Consider the following 23,662-nt stretch of genomic DNA (forward strand, 5'->3'; position numbering starts at 1 on the left):
GTAAACTTCATTTAACATACACAAAGAAAAGCATTTATGAGATTCCATGTTCAGCAAATATAAATATCAACATACAAGTTATGCAAAATTGATGGATAATTGCAACTCTTTCTTTAATGGTTCAAGAATTTGTATCTGAAGGTAGTTACAGCTCATCCAAATCTTTTTATCTATGATGTAAATGTATACCATTCGACCTATTGAATTAGTTGAAATTGTTATCGCCTCATATGTAATGATTCTGAAGCAACCTTTCCATATTTCTCATATGCTTCAGCCATTAGATGTTGTAGTTTTTCATTGAAGTTCATTGGTACAATACTTTGTCTGATTATTCCACTGTATTACAAGCAATTGAATTACTACAGCAAGTAGTATTTCATAAAGTTGAATGCCAAATATACCAGCAGATTTGAACATTCAAATGAATATTTGTTGTCATGTTTACGGGAATAAAAAAAAATATACATTAAATCAATATGTTTGAGTCATCTTATAAGGAGCAGATGATGAAAATGAAGTAAAAGTGATGGGTCTAATGTGTGCATGAATTCATTTTAAAAATGAGTTCCTACTTAATGTGGTTCATAGGTTTCCTTCATTCCATTTTGAGCATGTACTGGCTGTTTTACAGAAAAACCAATGAAAGCATATACTTGCTAGAATTCACAGTACTTTGAAGTTTGTATCTAACGTGCATGTCTACAAAACCCCTTAATTCATCTTCATCATGTTCCTTTTTTGTATACATGTTTATCTATTAATTGTATTGCTTTCAAAAAGTGTTACTGGTAAGTACATTTTTTAATGTTTTTTCAGGATTTTTGTATTGATGCAATAACATGAGAACTCGGATCACGAAAAGGACATTTGTGCCAGAACCACACAACTTGGCCCAATACTGAGTGCTGTTTGTGAGAAACAAGTACTTGGCGAAATGCTGGGTACAGAGACCTGTTCTAACTGAGAGAGCATTAGAGTAGACTAGAACTGACAAGAAAAACCTTTTTGCTGTAAGCTGCTTTATCTCTTTCTCTTCTCCCTTGATGCCTCACCTATTCAAGAAATGTATAATTTGATAAATAATTAATTTAATCTTGAGCGAATGGACCACCATTAAATGAAAATGAGCAAACATGTATTGAATTCTAATGCATTCTTTATTTTTTTCATGAGTTTGTGAATTTATTAAATCTATCTGGGTAAGTTTGATGTGACACACAACCACTATTATATCAGTATTTAACATACTTTGTATTCAATGTTTTGAAGATTTTTATCATTTGAGGTATGCAAAAAAAATTATTGTGAACAGAAATGAAAGATATCAACTTAAACTCACTCTCTTTTAGCGCATCTGGTATTTCTAAAAGTGCAAAAAAATTGATGCCACACTTACTTCTAATGAAACCACACTAATTTTTCGAAAAAAAATCTGTTAAAACTATGACACATTTGCCTCAAATTAGACTAAAAATTATTCGCTAATTATTTAATGGACAAAATAAAAATCAGTAAAAATAAAAAGCTCTATCAGTTTACCCACAGCATTGCCTCATAGTAAAACTTTAATTTTTTGTGCCACACTTACCCTGAATGACCCTATATTAAAAAAAATTAACCTACGCCAGAAGAATGTTAGAACATTCAGAATAGGTATCATTGTTATTAAGGAATCATAATGATACTCCAAATTTAAAGTGTATTTTTATCTGTGCCTCCTGTGATTTAATTACAGAGCCATAGTCAGAAATTTCTCTTGGGAGAGAGAACCAATAGAACACTAGACTCAACCATAGGATTCTAATATATATATAGAAAAATGCACATAATAAACATTATGAAAATTTAATTTTTGTCGAAACTCACCAATACCAGCGCCATAGGCAGCTGTAATATGCAGTGTAGTGAAAAAACATTGTTAAATTACCAACTTTTTATATGAAAACTGAAAACTAATTATGTAAACTGGAAAGCAAAAAATATATGAACAATGAAAATACACCCTAACCAATGTCAGGGTGTTCCATCCTGATGAGAGCTCAGACATTAGCTATGACTTTTTTTCATTTTTGAATTCTTCGATTAATATCATTTTGAAATTTTCATTGTTCATATATTTTTTGCTTTCCAGTTCACATAATTAATTTGTTTTCTGTTTTCCTATAAAAAATTGATAATTTAACAACATTATTTTATGTTATTAATTTATGTCATTCCTAACATTTCAGGAGTGAAAATCGCCCAGATTCCTTCTCTGGTTACAGCCTTGAAAAATTCTAAAAAATTAAAATGATCATATAGTGAGTATGTACTAATATAAATTAACAAAAGTTTTCAAGTATTAAAAATGCAAAAAATCACAAAAGTTTAATCTTGAAAAAGTTTCCAACAATTTTTTGAAAAGAAACTTCAAACATCACAATGACTGTTAATAAGAATATTGTACATGCTGTTAGATTTAATAAATAATTAAGTAAACATTAACATTTACAGAAATAATTATGGTGAAAAATACAAAACTGCATGACCAATGCAGTTAGCACAATCAATATTTGCTAAGACTAATGAAAATTCTATTAAGCTAATGAAAACTAATATTTAAAAAAATAAATGAAATTATTTTTCATAAATGCAGAATGTTTATTTTAATCAGAATAATTAACTATAATTTACAACAAAAAAAATATTGAACTGGTACAAAATGATGATTACAAGGGAAAACAAATCAAATACATTAATGATTAAATGAATGATAATGAAATGATATATACAACACCCCTTTAAGTATTTTTCAATTTTGGATAAAAATAATACACGTTGCAGCTTTACTAATAATAAGCAGCCTGAAGTTTTTAATGAACATGAAAATGATTAAATACACACTGAATTTTTTTTTGCAGTTAATTAGTTATATGAAATGCTACAACAAATTATTATAAAATCAATCAGATGTATTTTATTTACGATTTTGATTTTAAAAACTATAGTCAGAATCATTTCATTTCAGAAATTATAGGAAAAATTTCAATTCTGCCAGAAATTTTGTACAACACCAGAGCGTTTTATCGACACTTCTTCCCTTGCTCTTCATGATCATTAATTTCTACAGAACATTTTAATGAACAAACACATGAAAAGAAATTTAATAGGATACATTAGAGAAGAGCTATGTATAAGAAGCGATCTCAAAATTTTTCAGCATGTATTCAGCCAGTAAAACATTAAAAAATAGATGAATATGAAGTCTTTGATGTGATGTTGGACAAGATTGTCAACAACCCGTACACATGAAATGGACGAGATGCTCTCCTAAGAGCAAGTTTCGATGAATAGCTACAAAACACATTTCAGTAAACAGCTTATTCATATCCTCGAAGGTAGGGAAGTTCATCATATTCTCTATTCCTGAAATGAATAAAGCACCAATTTACTATAAGTGTAAGTAAAATCCCTAAAAAAAGTATTTAATAATGGGAAGAAGGAACCAAAATGATGAAAAAAAAAAAAGTTTATTACTAACCAGTGCAGGGCCGTCATTTCAATTTTTTCCAGGGGAGGGGGGGGGGGGCAAAGCATGTGTACTCAATGTATGTAAACTGAAGAGCCAAAAAAACTGGTAAAGGCATGCGTATGCAAATAAAGAGATATGGAACCAATCAGAGTATGGTGCTGCGGTCGGCAACACCTATATAGCACAAGTGTCTGGCATAGCTGTTAGATCGGTTACTGCTGCTACAATGGCAGGTTATCGTGATTTAAGTGAGTTTGAACGTGGTGTTATAGTCGGCGCATGAGAGATGGGACATAGCATTTCCAAGGTAGCGAAGAAATTAGGATTTTCACGTACGACTGTTTCACGAGTGTACCGTGAATATCGGGAATCCGGTAAAAAATTAAATCTACGACATCGCTGTGGCCGGAAAAAGATCATGCAAGAATGGGACCAACGACGACTGACGAGAATCATTAAACATGACAGATGTGCAACCCTTCCGCAAATTGCTGCAGATTTCAATGCTGGGCCATCAACAAGTGTCAGCGTGCGAACCATTCAACGAAACATCATCGATATGGGCTTTCGGAGCCGAAGGCCCACTCGTGTACCCTTGATGACTGCATGACACAAAGCTTTACGCCTCGCCTGGGCCCAACAACACCGACATTGGACTGTTGAGGACTGGAAACACGTTGCCTGGTCTGACGAGTCTCAGTTCCCATTGTTTCGAGCTGATGGACGTGTACAGGTATGGAGACAACCTCATGAATCCATGGACCCTACATGTCAACAGGGGACTGTTCAAGCTGGTGGAGGCTCTGTGATGGTATGGGGCGTGTGCAGTTAGCGTGATATGGGACCCCTGATATGTCTAGATATGACTCTGACAGGTGACAGGTACGTAAGCATCCTGTCTGATCACCTGCACCCATTCATGTCCATTGTGCATTCCGACAGACTTGGACAATTTCAGCAGGACAATGCGACACCCCACACTTCCAGAATTGCTACAAAGTGACTCCAGGAACACTCTTCTGACTTTGGCCACCAAAATCCCCAGACATGAACATTATTGAACATATCTGGGATGCCTTGCAACGTGCTGTTCAGAAGAGATCTCCACCCCCTCTTACTCCTACGGATTTATGGACAGCCCTGCAGGATTCATGGTGTCAATTATCTTCAGCACTACTTCAGACATTAGTCGAGTCCATGCCACGTCGTGTTGCGGCACTTCTGCGGGCTCGCGGGGGCCCTACACGATATTAGGCAGGTGTACCAGTTTTTTTGGCTCTTCAGTGTATATATATATTTGTATATACCAGCGGTTTTCAACCGGTGCTCCGCGGCGACTCGAGGAAAATAAAATGAATCAGTAAATTTTGATATATAAGTAAATAAGAGGCCCACAAGGTTCTGCCATTTAAAGTATGTAAAAAAAAAGGCTCCTCGAGTCAAACAGGGCTCCGCCGTAGAAATTATATACTGAAAAGGACTCAGCGAGTCAAAAAAGGTTGAGAACCGCTGGTATATACCATATATACCATTTTTAGTGTATTTTCAAAAGCCGGGACCCCCCCCCCCCCTAAATGACAGGTCTGAACCAGTGAATGATTCAAATGAAATTAATGGTATAAGATTTTTTGACTTACAAGAATAACATGTTAAAACTAGACAGATATAAACTTCAGTTTATTTTAAAATAATGATGAAATTTTTTTTTTTTAAATTGGAAAAGTGCTTGATAATCAGTTTACTTGGGAGGAAGTATATGATATTCAATGAAATGATGTTCAAAATAATTTTGGTTGGTAGTAGCATGCATGAAGGAAATGTACTAGTACTAGCTGATTGTTGATAAGCCATTTAAGTTGTTTTTGTTGTGAAATGTTTCAAAACATGGCTAAAGGTAAAGAAGTTAAAAATAAGAACAGTTAAACACAGCATTGAATCATGTTGAAAGATATGAAAACACAAATGAACAAGCAGATTAATGAATAGTTTGCAAAGAATGAAATCAAATTAAATTTATCCAAGGCCAAAATAATTCAGAATGGTTCAGGTTCTTAGATTACCAATATCCATGTGAGTTACACAGGGCACACATATCAAGATATGCAAATGAATGAGAAAACCCACATTGCAACAAATGAAAATTGAATGATGAAAACCACATAGGACAGGGGTGCACAGTCTGCGACCCCTCAAACGGTTACATCTGGCCCATGAAGGTGTTCTTACAAAAAAGTACTAATCTACACAACAATAGGTACATTGGTTTCTAGACTGCAAGTGATAGGCACATCACATATCTTGCCCATGATCTGAAAGGTTGTGCATCCCTGATTTTATGTGAGAGAAATTAGAATTAACCTAAAATTACCATTCATACCATACCATAAATTAACCACTAGAAATAACCTAAAAAAGAGCATAGGTAATTTGGAAAGGTTAGACCAAACCCATGATGATTAAACGAATTCTTATTTTTTTTAAGGGATTTCTCACAGTTTTGTCACATGTACTTACCATGACCTTGATCATTCAATGGTTATTTCCAAAAATGATGTCACTTTCCGCTACTAATACAGTATAGCTGGCTGATGTGAAGATAAATCCAGGGAAGAAAATTCAACTGCCTTTGCAGGGAATCGAACCCACATCCTCTTCACTTACTGGCTGAGTGGGCTAGACCACTACACTACAAAAGCAATGAATCTTCTCTCTTTACAGCTTGTGTGCATTGAGCGGGAAAGTACATGGACATCCAGACTCAATTCAGGCCAAAGCTCACATTGGTAACACTGCCACCAGATGGCGACTTATTCAATTTTTAATCACATCCTGTCCTGTTAAAAACTTTTATGATAGAGAGTCTTCTCAAAAAAAAATTTCAGATGATCTTATGCCTTCATTAGCCAAAAATTATATAATAATGGCTGTGTATTGGATGTATGTACCTCTTGCTTACTCATTATACCACAGATACGAGTTGCAGCAGATCACAAGAAGAGGTAAGATACTGCAAACATCCAAACCACCTGTCAGTAGCTGTCAGAAGGCCAACAACCAACCCTCCTGAAATTTGGTTCACATTAGTTTGATTCACCTTCGTACATTCAACTCCTTCAGTGGTATGCCCAAAAATCTTCTGGAGCTTTTTGGTAGAGTTAAAGCAATGAACCAAAAAAATATCAAAGAACTTACTCTATTTGCATGATTCGTCGTCTCTGCATTTGCCTATGAGAGTATTTCCTGACAACCATAACAATGGTAACATTAATGATTAAGAAGCCCACGATTCCACATACAGCTCCGAGAATAACATTTGATGAACGAACACTTCTGAGATGATCATCTTCTCTCGAATAGAAACTGTCTCTGGATACTGAGCCATGACCACGAAAAATATTGGATGGCATGATATAGCTCATAGGCAAAGCTTTGGACCCTAAACAGAAAACACATTCAATGAACCAAAACATACATAAAAATTACAAATTAAGTTTTTCAAAGTTTTATTTCCAATCAAATTTCACTTTTATTTATTTATTTACTTTTAAAATAAAAAATGGATAAAGTTGAGCCTATTTATAAAGAAGTATTAGTTTTACTGAATTTTTCGACATCCCTATGTGCATGCCGTATCAAAACAATGTTGACCCTAGAATACTATATTTTTATATAATTTCAATTTCTAAATAAATTTAACTGGTTTCATATACTTATCTAACTCAAAAATATATAAAACCAGAGTTAACCACTATATGTTCAGAAAAGTGTAAAGGAAATAAATACAATACTCTCTCACTAATCTGTCACATATCAGACCAGAGTGTGCATATGTTCAGATTATAAAAATCGCTGGATTACTGGAAGTCAACTGAAAAAGCCTGTGTAAATAATATAAATCTCTGCACTCATAGTGAAATGTTGTTCTCTTCTATACTCAAAGAATACCCACTTAAAAACACTAGATTACTGGATGGACCGGATTAGCGCATGTCCAGATTATCGAGAGTCTACTGTACAGTTGAATCTCAATGAGTTGAATGTGTAGCAGGAGGTAAAAAAATTTTAGCTATTGTTAGTTTAATTCCTTTGAAATTCCGATTTCGAAGAGAGGGTGAGATTTGTTAAAATATTGTATCAGTAAAAAATGCTCAACTACTAGAGATGAAAAAATTGGCATGGATGAATTATTCTATAATGCAATAATATTTAATTACAATGACAATTTAATTGACAAGTATTAAAGGAAAAAAAACATATGCATACATACTGTATTATAAAGCACTTTTACATATAAAACATGAATAAAGTAGGAGACAAATTATTTTTTTACAAAAAAAAGGAGTAATTTTATATTGTCTCTTGTTTCATTCATGTTTGAAGAGATTCTTGCACGAATAATGTCCTCATTATTATAAATCATTTACAGGGGTATTAGAGTATTTTCTCGAGATTTTGAATCATTTCCATTTCATCAATAACTTGTTCTTTTTCATTCAAATCTAGAACTGTCAACTTTTGCTTCAGTATTTTTAAAAAATCTACAGGCAATCAAAATTTGTATTGATATTTGAACACTGAATTTTCAGGCAAATGAGCAAAAACGAAATGGTTATTTCAACATGACAAGATGTGCAACAAAAGATTTACAAGCACGTGTGACCAGGTTAGTTACCATTGGTCAGTGTTTATGTCTACCTGAAAAACTGGAAGGGGGGATTGAGAAGGAAAAAAATTCCTTGAATTATGCATGTTGTACTTTCAATTCTTCACTGGGAAGGTATATAATAAGGGTAGGTATAAATGCTATTATTTAAAATTTATCTTATATCCAAAAACTTTGAAAAATTTTAGCACTAAAATAATATTGAAGGTTTTGGGAGCTACGTGAAAACTGACTCAAACAGATATTTGACTCCTCAGAGTTTGACTCTGATAAAGACATCTCCAGACACAACTGGAGCACATGCTTTTTTTATATATATGATCACCATATACGAATTCTCCACACATTTTACATTATATTTTTTTGTAATTTTTTAACCCATATATTATTCCATGTCACACCTTCCATATCTTGATGTGCATTCTCTTCTTGCTGGTTTGATTACTTAAAGCAGTATTGAGACCCATCAACTACAAACACAAGGCCACAACAGGCAAAATGCCAAACGAGATGGCTGAGAAAAAGATGCCCATAACAAATATGGATGTCATATATTTCTAAAATACTAAATTTTTTATAGCAACCCAATTAAAAATGCAATCATAAAAACTAAAGACTATATATACATGATAAAATATAACACAATGCCCATAAAAAATATTTATGGTTGTTTTATCTAAGAATGGATAGCTTCTCGATTTACCCCAACATGTTTATCGTATTTTTCTTTAAACGTGCCAATTGTGTTAGAATTTACTACCCTCAGGGGTAAGCTATTCCATTTATCAACAACCCAATTACAGAAAAAAAGCCTTCAGGATATCAAAATTACTTATTTGCAATATAGCTGGCAAGTTTTTCACCTTTAAACAGAGACATTTTCAAAAGGACCACCATCATCACCAACACACATTCACTTCCTCCTCTTCTAATATCTTCAAAATATCTTCTGAGGTTGAAGTAATTTGTTTTCTTTCAAATATTTTACTTACTACTACTTATATGATCCACATATTACTACCTATATGAGTTTGGAAATAACACACAAATATCCAAAAAATAAAACTAGAGTTCCCCTAGAAAAATTATTATACAGGGTTAAAAAAAAAGGCAGTCATTATGAACTATATCAAATACATAAATATTTGATATAGTTGACTGGCAGAACTTTGCCACTGGACTTATCCAGTTGCCAAGATCTCTTCCACACACAGCCCAGAGTCCGGAATACTTTGAGTTTTAAAAAAAATGTAACAAACCTACAAAATTTTACCACATATTACCCCCAGACAATTGGGTACTGTCGCAATTCCCAGATTTTGTGGTGATAACAAATGAGATGGGGTTGAGAGTTATTGGAGAAAAGTTCAGGGGTTTCATTAAGAAAAATGAATGTACATATTTACATAATGAAGGTATATTTTAGAAGCAGTTGGGGGGCATGCCATCTCATCTGTCATCTCATACTTACCATATTACATACAAGGATATAACAAATAAACAAAACGAAAAGCTCATTGAATAATACAAAATATCCATTGGAGCAAGTCATCTCCAGTCCAGTAATTCTCACTTAACATCTTGTTGATGAGTAAATGGATTTGATTGGCTTTGTTAACTTGTGGGCTAGAAGCCAGCATAAGTTTTATTGGGTTGAGTTCAATCACTCAGGTGGATGAACATATTCAAAATAAAAATATAGTGTGTGTGGGGGAATATATACAATTAGGGACCACCCATGCCATCTCACTTAGCACTTAATTTGGTGAGCAACATGAATACCACAAAATGAATATGCACGTGCATTGTGGCTATGAAATACATGGAGAATTATAATAGAGAAAATAATAATAATAAAAAATACACACACACACACACATATATATATATATATATATATATAACTGCCACGCCAAGTCGTCTCGTTCTACACCTATTTTGTATTTGATATAGCAAAGTTTTTGTCAAAAACAGATCTATTTCTTCTTTAAAGTTTTCACCTTTATATATAACCAACATAATACAGTCAACCCACCACAGTCATTATTAAAATGTAAAAAACAATTACTTGAAACTCTGTAGTGTAAATGTTTGTACTAGAATTACACAAAAATATAGTTAAATAGTTTTTGTGTAATTAGTAATTTAATAAAGGCACAAAATAAATGCTTCATATATTTTGATCTTCATGCCAAAGAAATACTTGTTAATGAAACAAATTTCATTATCATAAAACTTAATTACAAATTAGACTATTTATGAGTTTCTGATACAAGGAAAGATTACTGAAAAAAGTGGTCTTTTTATTCCTTTTCTTGCAATGTCCAGATTTTAAACCCATGAGCTGCCACTATTAATATTCTAATCTCATTCCTATGGGTGCTGCAAATGTTAAAGCTTTGGGAATCCCTGATCTACAACAATATTTTGCTCACCCTTTAGGAGGAGAGTGGTCTCTAAGATTCTTCGAACAAGGTTACTCATGAAAAAAACGAATGCTCACACAAATATCAGAAAGTAAAATCACGCAGAACTTAGGTTTTAATCAAATTATTATTAATAAATTAATATAAATACTAAAGTACCTGTAGTAAATTGCAAATCATTAGAGTGGATGCTATTCCCATCAGAATTGCTGCATGCCATCTGGAGACGATAGGTAACATTGTTCTCAAGCCCAGTGAGTTTGAGTATTCTTTGCTCTGCAATTATGACCACACCAGTGAAAACTTTTACTTGAACAGGGTCACTTACTGGACCATAAAAGAACTTGCAGGAAACAAGAGAAGATACAGCAGATCCATCATACTGCCAGTCTATTTCAACAGCACTGGCAGAAACATCAAATACTGATATAACAAGAGATTCTGAGGAACCTGGATTGCCTATATATATATGAGAAAAGAGTTTGAAAAGCAGAGGTAAGAAAAAAAAAGTACATTGCTATATAAAGTGGTACTTCAACTAACTGGTTTAATTGGTTTCTGAAAGTTACTTGTATAATGAAAATCTTATACCTAAAAAAACTTTCCTATATAAAACAATGATCTCTTCCACACATATTTTCACAATATTACTCATCCAGAGGCAGATTTAACAGCGGACGCACATGCTGTGCTTTGTTAAAAACATCCAAAATAGCCACACTAAGGATTTTCCGCCCGGATTATGACATCACAACCTATATTATGGAGTGATATATTATGGCTTGTACTTCTAGGAGGCTTTGGCATGGCCCGGGGCCTTATGAGAAGAGGGCTTCACAAAAGTGAGAGAACTGGTTGAAATTTTCAAGAATTTTCCAGGTAGGAACTGAGAAAAACCACTTGGCTCGGGGGCCAATGGTGATCTGAAGATGACCCTGCACACAGTTACACTTCTGACATGACTCACTAGGTAGTAAATCGCCCATAGATGGTAATAGACCTGAGTTGTGCTCGGTTTGAAAAAAAAGAAAGTAAGTATAGACATGTTGGCCTTCAAGTCATAATTTGGCCTTCATCTCATTAATCATTCAGGTATGATTCCAGTTTGAACAATGCTCAAACTGTATTAAGGAATCACCCTGTACCAGTTTTGAGTGAAAATGCAGTGTGAAACAAAATAAAATAAAAAAATTTTGTATGGACACCCGGTCCTAAAAAACCCAATTAGAAAGTTGTTGCCGCCTCTCCCGAAGCTAACAAAAAAAACCATGTTTCCAATTGCAATATTTGCTGAGATATTTGAATTCAAAAATTTGGAAAAAGGAAAAGGAGCATTGTCTGTTAGTTTATGCTGTTTTTTTCCAACTCTTCAATTTCTGAATTCAAGTATCTCAGCAAATATTGCATTAATAAACATGGAATTTTGTTTTTTTGGCCTCAGGAGAGACAGGACAGCAACTATCTAATTGAGTTTTTTTTTTTTTAAATTTATATTTTTTACTTTCTGGCATACTGCATTTTCAATCTCAAAACTGGTAAAGGGTGATTCCTGAATATATTTTGAGAATTTCTCAAACTGGAATCGTATCTATACGATGAACGATTGAGGCAGAGTTAGGACTTATATGGGAAACCTTGCAGAATAAAAGTACAGTAAACCTTTGATTAACCGTCACAATCCAGACCAGGGCTGTGACGGATAGCCGAATAGACGGATAACAGAAATCTCTTAATACATATATACTATAACATGATTTCACTGCAGGCTTGGGACGAAAATGAAAATATCGTTTTGCAAAACGATCAATATAAGGTCAGCCCAGGCAGCGGCGGCATTAACAATAACGCCCTTTATGTTATATCTCATCCAAAATTCTTGGCAGTCAAGGCATCAGATGAAAGCAAGCCTTCGATGAAAGCTTTTCTGTAACGTCGCTTCATATTTTCAATTATGCTCTGGTCCATAGCCTGGATAAGTGGAGTTGTATTCGCTGAGAGAAAGAGGCATGTCATTTTGCCATCATCACTTTTGAGTTCATAAGAGGGGTGTGTTGGGCATTCATTAACAGCAGTGCTTCCTGCAACAACTGCTTTTCGGCCATACGAGCTCTAACTTGAAAAACAAAAACGTGGAACCATTCTGAAAAAATTGTTTGGCAAATCCATGCTCTTTTTTTGGACGTAATAATTCACTGGCAATGCTTTCATATTTAAATTTTTGAAAGCACATGGCGTTTTTTTTGGATTTACCAATTACAAACAGGAGTAATCTATGATTGCTGGTGGCATTTGCACAGACTATAGCAGTGATCCGATCTTTTTGGACCTTAAAACCTGGGGCTGTTTTTTCCGCATTTTCTTTTTTTAGGCGATGACGGATAAAAGAAACTGACAGTTAAACAAGTGATGGTTAATTGAAGTTTTACTGTATTAGTTTAAATTTCACAAAAAGTGCTCAAAATTCTTATCACATTCACAGTTATTCACGCTTGAGGGCGTTGTTAGCCCATGGCCAATACGATCACCCTATTTATTCAGCCTGTATTTCTCTTTGTGGGGACCCTGAAAGTCCTAGTCTACGAGATGCCTGTGTTGACTCTGACACAGACCTCGGCGCAGCTGCAAATGTCTGCGGGAAATGCTGTATTTTTGAAAGGGTACGACAATCAATGCATCGCCATTGCGAATGGTAAAAACTTTGAGCACTTGTTGTGAAACTTAACGTGTACATGTACTGTCCTCGTGCAAAGTATTGCTAAATAAAGAGTTTTTTCACCCATTACTGGCTTGTCATTTCTGCATCTTTATCATCCAACTGATCTAGTTTGGGTTTCAGGTCATACATTCCTATGTGATTCTGTTTTGTTCTTGTGTTTTCTACCTCCCCTAAAAGTTTGTACATTGACTTTTGAATCACCTTGTACATACAGGGGACCCTGTTTATAAATTTTTTCAAAAAACCCTCATGAGAAAATCACTTTAAATGGGAAACCTAAATGAGAAATAGAGTTAGGACCATAAAAATAAGTCTTAATAAGCAGGGAAAACATTCTAAAGTGGGAACATTATAAGCGGGATCGACTGCATATTATGTTACAGTAAAAATTATCTGAAGATCTGTGAAACAGTGAAATCTGGTGATTATGCATAATCAGTGAGCATTTTTATAAGTTTTGTTCAATTCCCAAGAATTTATCACATTTACCAGTAACCCCAGAGCTCGTATCAGTAAAGAATAATTTTCCATAAGTGTGGTTACTGCCAACGTGGCAATTTTTTTCCACGCCAACAGCGGTCAATTCAAGATGGCAGATAAAGAACATCCAATGATGCACAAAAAATTAATTTTATTACATGAAATCAATCTAATATGTGGTAATGTGTGATAATACCAATCAAATTATGCGGAAAATATGGAAAACTACAAAGAAATTATACACAAATGATTGAATTAACAAAATATGCAGTTAATTAATGCAGTTTGATAAAGGGTTGACAAAACAAGCATACACTGTATCCGCTATCAAGGTTGCCAATTTTGGTGTGAAAAAAAAGTTGCCACATTGCCAAAAAAGCCTGACCACACTGACGGAAAATTAACTTTAGTAAATATGATGAGTCCTCAATGAATCACTCAAATTTACTATAAATTATGAATAAACTTCAGGCTAGATTTGATTGGTAATCCCAAAAGCAGAATGCTTTGCATTGTTCTGCAATGAGCCCTCAGCTGACTGGAAGTGCTCTGCGGTAAAAATTCCCATAACAGTGCACTTTCTACACTTTTCTTAAAATTCTATTCGAGATTGTTCTGCAGTAGCACTGACTATTCTCCGACATAAGCCTCAGTTTTCGGCACATTTTGCTTTGGGGTCGATAATGTTAGTTTTTTTACACATAGGTACCTGTGCTAGACCTATTTTAGTGCCCTTGACTTCATTTTTTAGTCTACAAAGCCTTTTTTGCATTTTCAACTTTGATTTGGCACCCTCACACATGGCCCAAGAGCAACCCCTGGGGATAAAGAAAGCCAAAACACACATTACAAGACACAAGATTTATACAGTTAAATCTCGATATAACAATACTCTGCGGATAAAGAAAAGAAAAAATATCGTTGCAGAGGGATTATTATATCAGGAAGCAGTAGTTGAACCTTAGACCAAAGGTCTTCAACCTTTTTCTAGTTTTTAGTTGCAAGTACTGCCTGTACCCATTATCATAAGAAGGACACCTTTTTGGCAAGTTTAACATACTGAATGCATGAAATGAGAATGTACAAATTGCATTAAAGAATTAAAATCAAAGTGTTTAATCAAGATGTTGATCAAGTGCTCGCAAGCACGAAATCAGACTCGGGTATCGAACACTGTGGATGCTTCATGGGAGCAGTGGTGTTCGCGAGCAACAGATTGAAGATGCCTGCCTTAGACTATAGACCAGGGTTTTCCAACCGGTGTTCCGTGAAAGCTTTTTTTGAGGATCCGCGGTATCAAAAGGGACGGAACCCCAAAAATTCCGTAACCCTGGTAGTTTCAAAAATTTTCTTATTGTTTCACCTGAAGTAATTTTTTATTTTTATTTCTGTTGAGAACGGGTATTCTAAAATAAATCAGGGAAAATATTGGGATAATCTACCAGTAGGAGACAAACAATATTCTTGTTGGCTTTCTTTCTTCCTATTCTCGCAAATAACGGAATATTGTGAAAAAATAATTCTGCCCCCTAAAATATGGTCACACAATGTGTAACTCATAAATATAGGCCTATATATTTTTTGACACTTTTATCTAAGTGAGGATTCTTGTTTCGCAGAGCGAATGTGGACTTTTAGGACACCCCGTATGTTGAAGAAATATTCAAAATTTGTTAAGGGTTCCGCGGAACAGCTTCATTACCATCAAAGGTTCCGCGCCAGCTTTCATGTTGAAAAACCCTGCTACAGGCACATGGGCGGAGATGCGGAGGGGGCATGGGGGGGGGGCAGCCCCCAGCGTCAAACGTGAAGTTGACTGATCTAATGTATATATGCATATATGAATTGACATCATCATCGTCACCCCAAAAATAATGACCGTGCCCCCCCCCAGACTTCCAAGTCTATCTCCGCCTATGTATAGGCATCCAAACAAGGCTTGAGAAAATATTGTTGTAGACATAGGCATACACAGGATTTTCTCAAGGTGGGGTTCAAATATTTTTTCTTCTGAGCGGGGGTGGGAGTTTTACGCTTTTTCCAGCAAAATACCACTATAATATCGGCTCAAGGGGGGGTGAGGTTATAACCCCAACCTCCCTTTTGCATATGCCAATGGTTGTAGAGAGATTTATCGTTATATCGAGTATTGTTGTAACAAGGTTTTACTGTAAATTTTGTCTTTAAATCTCACCACTCTTTTCCATTTATTACAACTTTTACGGCAAAATATGTGTAGCATGCTTATCACACATGGCCGTAACTAGGATTTTTGCCGCCACCCCCCCCCCACAACTTTAAAATTCGATAATTTTGTAATGGTGTTCTTTGTTTCCACTAAAACTGTCGCCCCCTAAATTTAGCCACCCGGGGCAGTTGCCCCCCTGCTTACAGCCCTGTTATCACATATGGGGTTGCACTAATAAGTATTTAAATGAAAGTGATATTACGAATTCACTGATCATACTGTAAGTTTGATAAACTGCACCCCAAAGAAGAATATGCCGAAATCTGTGACGTACATTGCAGAAGCATCATTGTCACTGCAGGGCAATCTGTAAGAATTTTTAGAAAGGTGTAAAAAGCATGAGAATTCACCGCAGAACATTTCCAGTCAGCTGAGGCCTCCTTGCAAAACAATGCAAAATATTTTACTTTGGGGAACTGCACTACTACTAATCTAAAATTTGTAAAATAAAAAAAAAAAAGAATATTTCAAACTAAATTTATCATATTTTAGCAAGTTTTGATGATAAAAATATTTTTTAAAGGTGAGAATTGATGATAAAATTTTAATTTTTTTTAAACATTTTTAAATATATTGGAACCAAAACTCTTAATTAAAATCATTATTCAAATTGAAATAATCTTAAAAATTAATATACAGTACTACGCTTCTCTCTTAAATTTAAAGTATAGAAATCAATAACATTGCAAAAATTTTCATGTGATTGGAAAAATTTCATTAAATTATTTTACTGGATAGAAACATAATTTATCTTGAAATTATGAATTCACATTTAGTGAAATTTGAGCCTATTTTGAAAGTTCTTGTTTCATTTTCACGAGAAACAAACATTTCATTTAATAGATGATGATAGATAGAATTTGAAATTTTTTTTCTAACTTACCCAACGATGTAGAAATGTAAACAAAGGTTAGTACAAGAAACAAACAAATAGTATGGCGAGATTTCAACCCTTTTTTCATGACGATATTGAGAGAATCTCTATTGTTAAGATATATATTAGATTAAATAGTGGTAAACAGTAAAACACATCCCGTACTCCGTAGCTTATTGCTTTATTTGTTTACTTTCCTGTAATCGAACATCATTTTACATCCACAAACAAAATGCTCGCATCAACACACACTACCGCTAGCGTGAAATGATTTTGATCTCCTCTTCGATTGTTATTTACCTTTACGGTAGATGGCGCTTTCAACTTTTGTAGCCATTTCCCCACCGAATTTAGAGTATTTTTAACATGGCGGATGTTGTTATTATTTCAGCTCAGGAGGGCCTTCATTCATTACTATTAATATGACCCCCAGAGCCGTAGCGTACCTTCTAGGGTCAGATATTTTCTTGGGGGATCCCTGAATAAGAATTAATTATGCAAAATAAGTGTACATTTTTTGTGAGGCCCTCATTTGGCTCGGGGAACCGGTTGCCCCAGCCTAGTTACGGCCCCGATGATCCCCACATCCTGCAGTCGGGCGTCCAGGCTGAAATCTTTGACGGGTCCCTTTAACGTGAATTTATAGTGTGAAAAAACAAAATATGATAACAATCGTCCCGGGGCTTCCCCTGTCCATGGCCCCCCACATCATGGAGCAGGGCCCCTAGGCTGGAATCTTTGGTGGGCTCTCAAGCCAGATTTTTCACAGGAACTTCTATAGTGAATTTATAGCATGAAAAAACAAAAAATGATCGTAATTGTTTCGGGACCTGCCAGCCATGATCATTAAACATGTTTTACCTTTCAACAATATTGCACAAAAAGATAAACCTATGCCAAATATTGATAGAAGCACGGAAACGTGCAAATATGACTAATGCAGGGGTTCTCAAACTGTGCGAACAGTTTCTTTGTTAAACTGCTCTGGGGAGCCGTGGATAAGAGTTGATTAGGGAAAGGGGCGCAGCGGGTGGGAAAAGTTTGAGGACCCCTGGGGTCCAGGGTCGGCGCCAGGCATGAGGCGGCCCCCTGGGTCCCCCCCCCCCCCCGCTGCGGCATGTTTACAGCGGCGGCATTTTTTTTACTGATTTGTTATGACGGTGTTTTTCTTTTTCTCTCTCGCACATTTGTCATCGAAATCGTTTTGAGGCGAAAGCATGAAAGAGTAAATGAGTGCAAGTAAATACAAAATATTTTTGACATGCTATCAAACTCTTTTTGAGTTCTTCAGGTTTAGTTCTGAAAAGTTAGGCTCCTTCTCTTTTTTGTAAAGGATCTTTTCACTTTTTTTTGTCAACATTTTTCCAGTTCACTCTCCTTTTGGCCGAATCCTTCAGCAAGATCGGATTCCTTGTTCATCTTCAGACAAATGCCCCTTAGACCAACACCATACTAAAGATTGACCTATCACTAGTGCGGTGCTGTTTTGACGGATCGTTTTTGTATACCAGTGGTTCTCAAAATATTCATCGTGGCCTCAGGGGCATCGCCAACTGTCAGGAGCGTTGCGATGAGCTTGCGATATTCATATGTGCCTGTTCGTTGCTTTGAAGCGATTCTTTGTTATCCTGCTCTGGGGAACCATGTATCAACGTTGACTAGGGAAAGGAAGCCGAGTGTGACGAAAGTTTGAAAACCACTGCTGTACACCTTCAGTCTGTTATCGGAATCTTCTGAGTTCTGACACAAAGACTACTCTTCCTGTAAACAAGATGCCATAAAAAGCCACTAGCTTTATGTCATTTTTCTGCAGGGGTCTTCATGATGCTTCAAAAATAATATTATATTTGCTTGTTTTGACCCCACTCAAGGCTGCTACTAAATGCTTCGTCAGACGAGGCAAACATGCATTTCGACGCCCCCTTGTAATATTGAAGGAGAGGCTAAAGCGTGAAATTTGCACCCCCTCTGGGCCACTGCACGCTGCACCAGACTCGCCTTCTTCACTCTAGTTGCGGTCCTGATCCGAGTTATTCCCCCATTTTAATTTGACAGGATAAAAAAATCACCAGAAACGTTAACACTATATTAGTGCCAAGTTTGTCATCGACAAAGAACACCTTAAATTTTTGAGTTATTTATTTCCTGTGTCTTCTCTATGGAATTCGACGAGGTATTTCTCAAAGTGTGTACCGCAGCTCCTAGGGGGCGCCTCCAACTTTTGTCAAGGACATCGCGGTAAGCTCTTGACATTGATGATTGCTTATTTAGTGATTTGAAGTGACTCTTTTTCAGACTCTTTAGGGGAGTAGCGGATAAATGACAAGGAAGTCACGGTGGACAAAAGTATGAGAGCTAGTGCCCTAAATCACCAGTGTGACCCGCTCCTTCCTGGGGGTCGCGACCTACACTTTGGGAATCATTGTATTAGGGTACTAGACGTGAAGAAAGAAAACTCTTTTAAGGCAGACGTATTCAAAGGGGCGGCAAAAAAAATTCGCCTCAGGCACATGGGTAGAGATACGGGAGGGGGGCAATGGGGGCATTGTCTCCCCCCCCCCCCAAGCGTCAGAGGTAGAGTTGACTGATCTAATTTATATGTGTATGTATGAATTTACATCATTATCATCGTGCCCTCCCCCAGACTTCCAAGTCTATCTCCGCATATACTCAGGCAGCAAAATTTCTAGGATGGGCTCTGCCCCGGGCCTAATGGTTTCTTTACCGTATAGTTTGAAGATTCATATTTTTTGTTAAATTACCCCCCCCCCCACAAAAAAATAAAAGCAATCATTTGTCGCGTTACAATTTATTATTCATTTAAGTATCATTTATTGATCATTAAGTTTTCTTCGATCATTTAATGCCGAATCTATTCATTTCATTTCATTTATGCACGAGACCTACATATGTAGAGAAAGACGCCGGTCATATTTTATAAAAAATTCAAATTGATCGGCCACTTTGGAGAAAGGGCATCCAACCGTATGTCGGGAGTCATCCCGATTGCCAAAGGAAAAAAAAAAAACAAAAACGATAGATCATAGCCCAACGAGAGAACATTTTTCTCTTTGCAGAAAAATGGTGGGCCAAAAGCCTCACCATTTTGTCCACACGTTAACTACCAGTTAACCATTTTTCAATAAAGAGAAAAATGTTCACTCGTGGGCTGAATGAATGAACACCAGAACTTTGCCACTGGACTTATCCCGTTGCCGAGATCTCTTCCAGCCCAGCTTCGTGGCAGAGTCACACGTGGGCTATGATCTAAAAAAAAAACAACACGCGAAAGACATCCTGTCCACTTGTTGACACAAGATATACTGAAAACTGGATGTTTATCTACAGATAATGGTTTTTGGAAAGAAAAATTCTCACCTCTGCATCTACGGGAACCAGAAACAACCGCCCTCCCGCATTCCGGACTAGTGCGCTACCACTGCATAGACTACGCAAGGGGTGGCCAACTTCTCACTATTCAAGGGCCAACATAATGTTCAACTGCAGCATCGTGCTGGGCCGCGCTAGAGAGAACACCCGGTATATAAGTCGCACCTGTAAAATTACCCAGAAAACTCGTAGATTTGTGTCCACTAGAAGTAATATGGTGAAAAACGAGCAATTTAGTCATTAAAAATTTGCCCTGGGCTCCGCTTCTTCACAAAATGATACATATCCATTGAAAATAAATCCATGGTTTGAATTTTAGAGACAAAACATATTTCTGTAATTATTTTCATCCTTTACTTCTTATTTGGCAACCGATGGGGGCCTCACGAGTCGAATAGACGCTCAAGGAATTGATTCATGTATCAGTAGACTTCGAGAGGAGTTTTATTATTGGGATGGAAAGAGTGCTAAAAACCAGTCGTGTAGATAGTATTAACTAATCATGGGTAAACCCGGGATGGTGCTAACAGGGCCGCAACTAGGGGGAAGCAGGCGGGTCTGGTGCCCCGGGCGCTGAACCAGAAGGGGCTCCGAATTCATCCTTTAACTGCTTCCTCTACATGCGAGGGGTGCCGAAATTCCGGCTTGCCCCGGGTAACAAAGTATCTAGTTGTAGCCCTGGGTGACAAGATGAAATGGACTAGCTTCGCATGGACCAGGCAGACTACCTGTAGATGTGAAAGGATGCGCACCATTATCTGGTGGTCCTCCTGTATATCCATGAGAATACATGGAACCAGACTTGGGATACATGTATTCTTATTACTTGAGTTACCTTGTTGGAACAGAAAATATCGGTATTTTGGTTTGAGAAAGTGTTAGTCTGCTTCAACGTGGAATGCCGCGAACCTGCTATGTCGAAATTTAGAGATGACTGCTTCTCTGTTTATGACACGAAAACTTAACGTGTCTAGGTGTAGAACTCTGCTCTTGAACGGCTCAATATGAACCGACCATCCCATATGACAAATTTTTGGGTCTGCGTAGCCTAGTCGGTTGAAATTTCGATGTGTTATTCTGAGTTGGCATCTACTTCGAAAAAGTTTCGTCACTATGAGCAGAACACCAAATATGCATTGAACTACAAATACAGAGGCCACAAAAAAATTCAACTTGTCCAACGAGGTGACGGAAATAAATGGAGGAAAATGTCTATAACAAACTTTAAGAGCAATACGTGTGTACGAAGAGGCAATGTAATGAGAACATAGCTAATTACTATCATCTCTAAAACAATAATGTAAATTGTCTGTTAATCACACACACAGGTCTGCTGTGGAAAATTATGGCTTAAATAATGATAAGAAAATCAATTTAATACATAAAAATTTTACCTAGTCACGGGCTGCGGCCCGTGGGCCAGCTGTTGGCCACCCCTGGCCTACGCTAGAAGCAGATACAGCGAATATATATGATCCAATTAAAATGTTAATTTATTTATTTTAGGTAAGTATTTATCTGCTTTTATGGAGCATTTGGCATGGGTTCGAGTCCTCGTAGAAGCAGAAGTGATTTTTTATTACCAAAAATCAGGATCTCTCCATAAACAGCCAGTTTTCAGTAGACAATATCTTGTACGAGATCTACACACGTTTAAAAAAATGTATATATTCTCATATTATATTAGCTGTGGGCATAGCCTCCACATCCTGCAGCAGGGCCCCAAGGCTGGAATTTTTGTCGGACCCCCCCCCCCCTCCGAGTCAGATTTTTCACGGGGCCCCTTTATAGTGACTTCGTAGTACGAAAAACTAAATAACGAGAAGAATTGTGCCCGGCCCCCAGTCTAGAGCCCTATCAGCCCTACCCTTGGACTTGGAGGCGGGTATGGTTGCAGGCTGTTTTGTGACACTTAAGGAGTTTCATCATAGGTTTTAGAGGTTTATCGTTTAATTAGGTTTAATTAGACAATTAATTAGAAGAGAATACTTGGAACTCTGGAAGGTCACAAACACCGAAAGAACGTCTCATCGAGATTAAATCAGTGGTTCTCAAAGAGTGGGTCGCGTATCACTGGGATGTCACTGGGAGGATATTGACTCGAGAGCTGTCTTAAGAGCAACATATGGGCCCTCGGGTAAAGTGATGTTTTGGGGCTCCTATCTTATTCCCTCACATATCGAGGCGTACGCCCTACACCCGAAATATGAGAAAATGACTGATATACACGGAACAATATGGTAAAGTCTATCCCTTTGCCCCCCCCCCCCCGAACCCCACCAGTCGTCCCCTTCCGAAAGAAATTTTTCGACTACGGGGTTGATTCACTGCCCCTGCGTACTTCCTTGAATCCCATGTATACGGGACGTCTGGAGCTCTGTGCTTTTCCCTCGAAAAGGGGGGAATTAACAGAGCTAATTGAAATATATCCCGTGAATATTTTTGTGGAGAGCAAGTTCAGATACAGCATGCATCGAAAATTTGTCTGGATATTGCTTGTGCAATAGAAAAGGGAAAAACACGTTACTATTCGAAAGGTATTGTGGTGAATGACCGACTTCCAATACTGTATTTCCAGAATTTATAACCTATTTACCACTGACAATTGTGACTTTCATGTTTTCTTCAAAACATTGGGAAAGATCGATAGATTTCAAATTTTATCCTAACTTTGCTCAACAAAACTGCACAATAGTAAGGAATGCGTGTTTTAAAAACAAATTTATAACAACCAAAATACTCCTTAACAGAAAGGAAAACCTTGTCAAACTGCCAAGCACTAGTTATAGATACCCTTTTGGAAGCTGTTCTCATTGAGAGAAAGGAAAAAAAACAAGTCAAGGGTCTTGGAACTTTGCAATGAATCCGAAATTTATTCTCGTCACTTATTACGGTAACCTTACCATCCACGAAAATGTCAATATAGATTTTATAAGAAGATTGCGTAGCGTTGTATCTACGAACTAGTTTTACACTGATGTTTAACTCACTGAAAGAATTCGACTTCAACTGCTTTGATTTGAAGAGTTTCATTTTGAGCATCAGTATAGATTTTAGGAAAAAATATGTATGTTTACATTTGTCAAATTCCCCATTTGCAAAATTCATATCATTCATATCACTTTTTCTCACTAACAAAATAAACATGGAGACGATTTCTGAAAACTTATAATTGAATAAAACCAGTTTCTTTTTTGTAAAAGTGAGAGTACATGAACATGCGATTTGAAATAATAGATTTTAAATAAGAAAAAAAAACCGTTGAATCAAGTTAAAAATATGATATGTTTAAAAAGTTCATCAACGTGAATTGGCTAACACGAAGTACCATTTACCGGTTCTCTTATTTTA

The 23,662-nt window shown here is 36.4% G+C and overlaps 1 protein-coding gene across 1 annotated transcript; it reads right to left on the reverse strand.

The window, feature by feature from the left end:
* Positions 1-1,855: 1,855 nt before the first annotated feature.
* LOC149065813 (uncharacterized) lies at positions 1,856-17,208 on the reverse strand. Its single transcript, XM_089253569.1, has 4 exons — positions 16,931-17,208; positions 10,763-11,062; positions 6,707-6,950; positions 1,856-3,408 (listed from the first exon to the last, which is right to left on the reverse strand). Exons 1-4 carry the CDS (start codon positions 17,007-17,009, stop codon positions 3,363-3,365), a joined length of 669 nt encoding a protein of 222 aa, XP_089109695.1. The 5' UTR covers positions 17,010-17,208; the 3' UTR covers positions 1,856-3,362.
* Between the last annotated feature and the right edge of the window lie 6,454 nt (positions 17,209-23,662).

Source organism: Pholcus phalangioides, unplaced genomic scaffold (genome assembly GCF_987345545.1).
Source record: "Pholcus phalangioides strain wild (caught in Gottingen) unplaced genomic scaffold, Ppha-v1.0 ptg000039l_1, whole genome shotgun sequence".
Taxonomy (NCBI): domain Eukaryota; kingdom Metazoa; phylum Arthropoda; class Arachnida; order Araneae; family Pholcidae; genus Pholcus; species Pholcus phalangioides.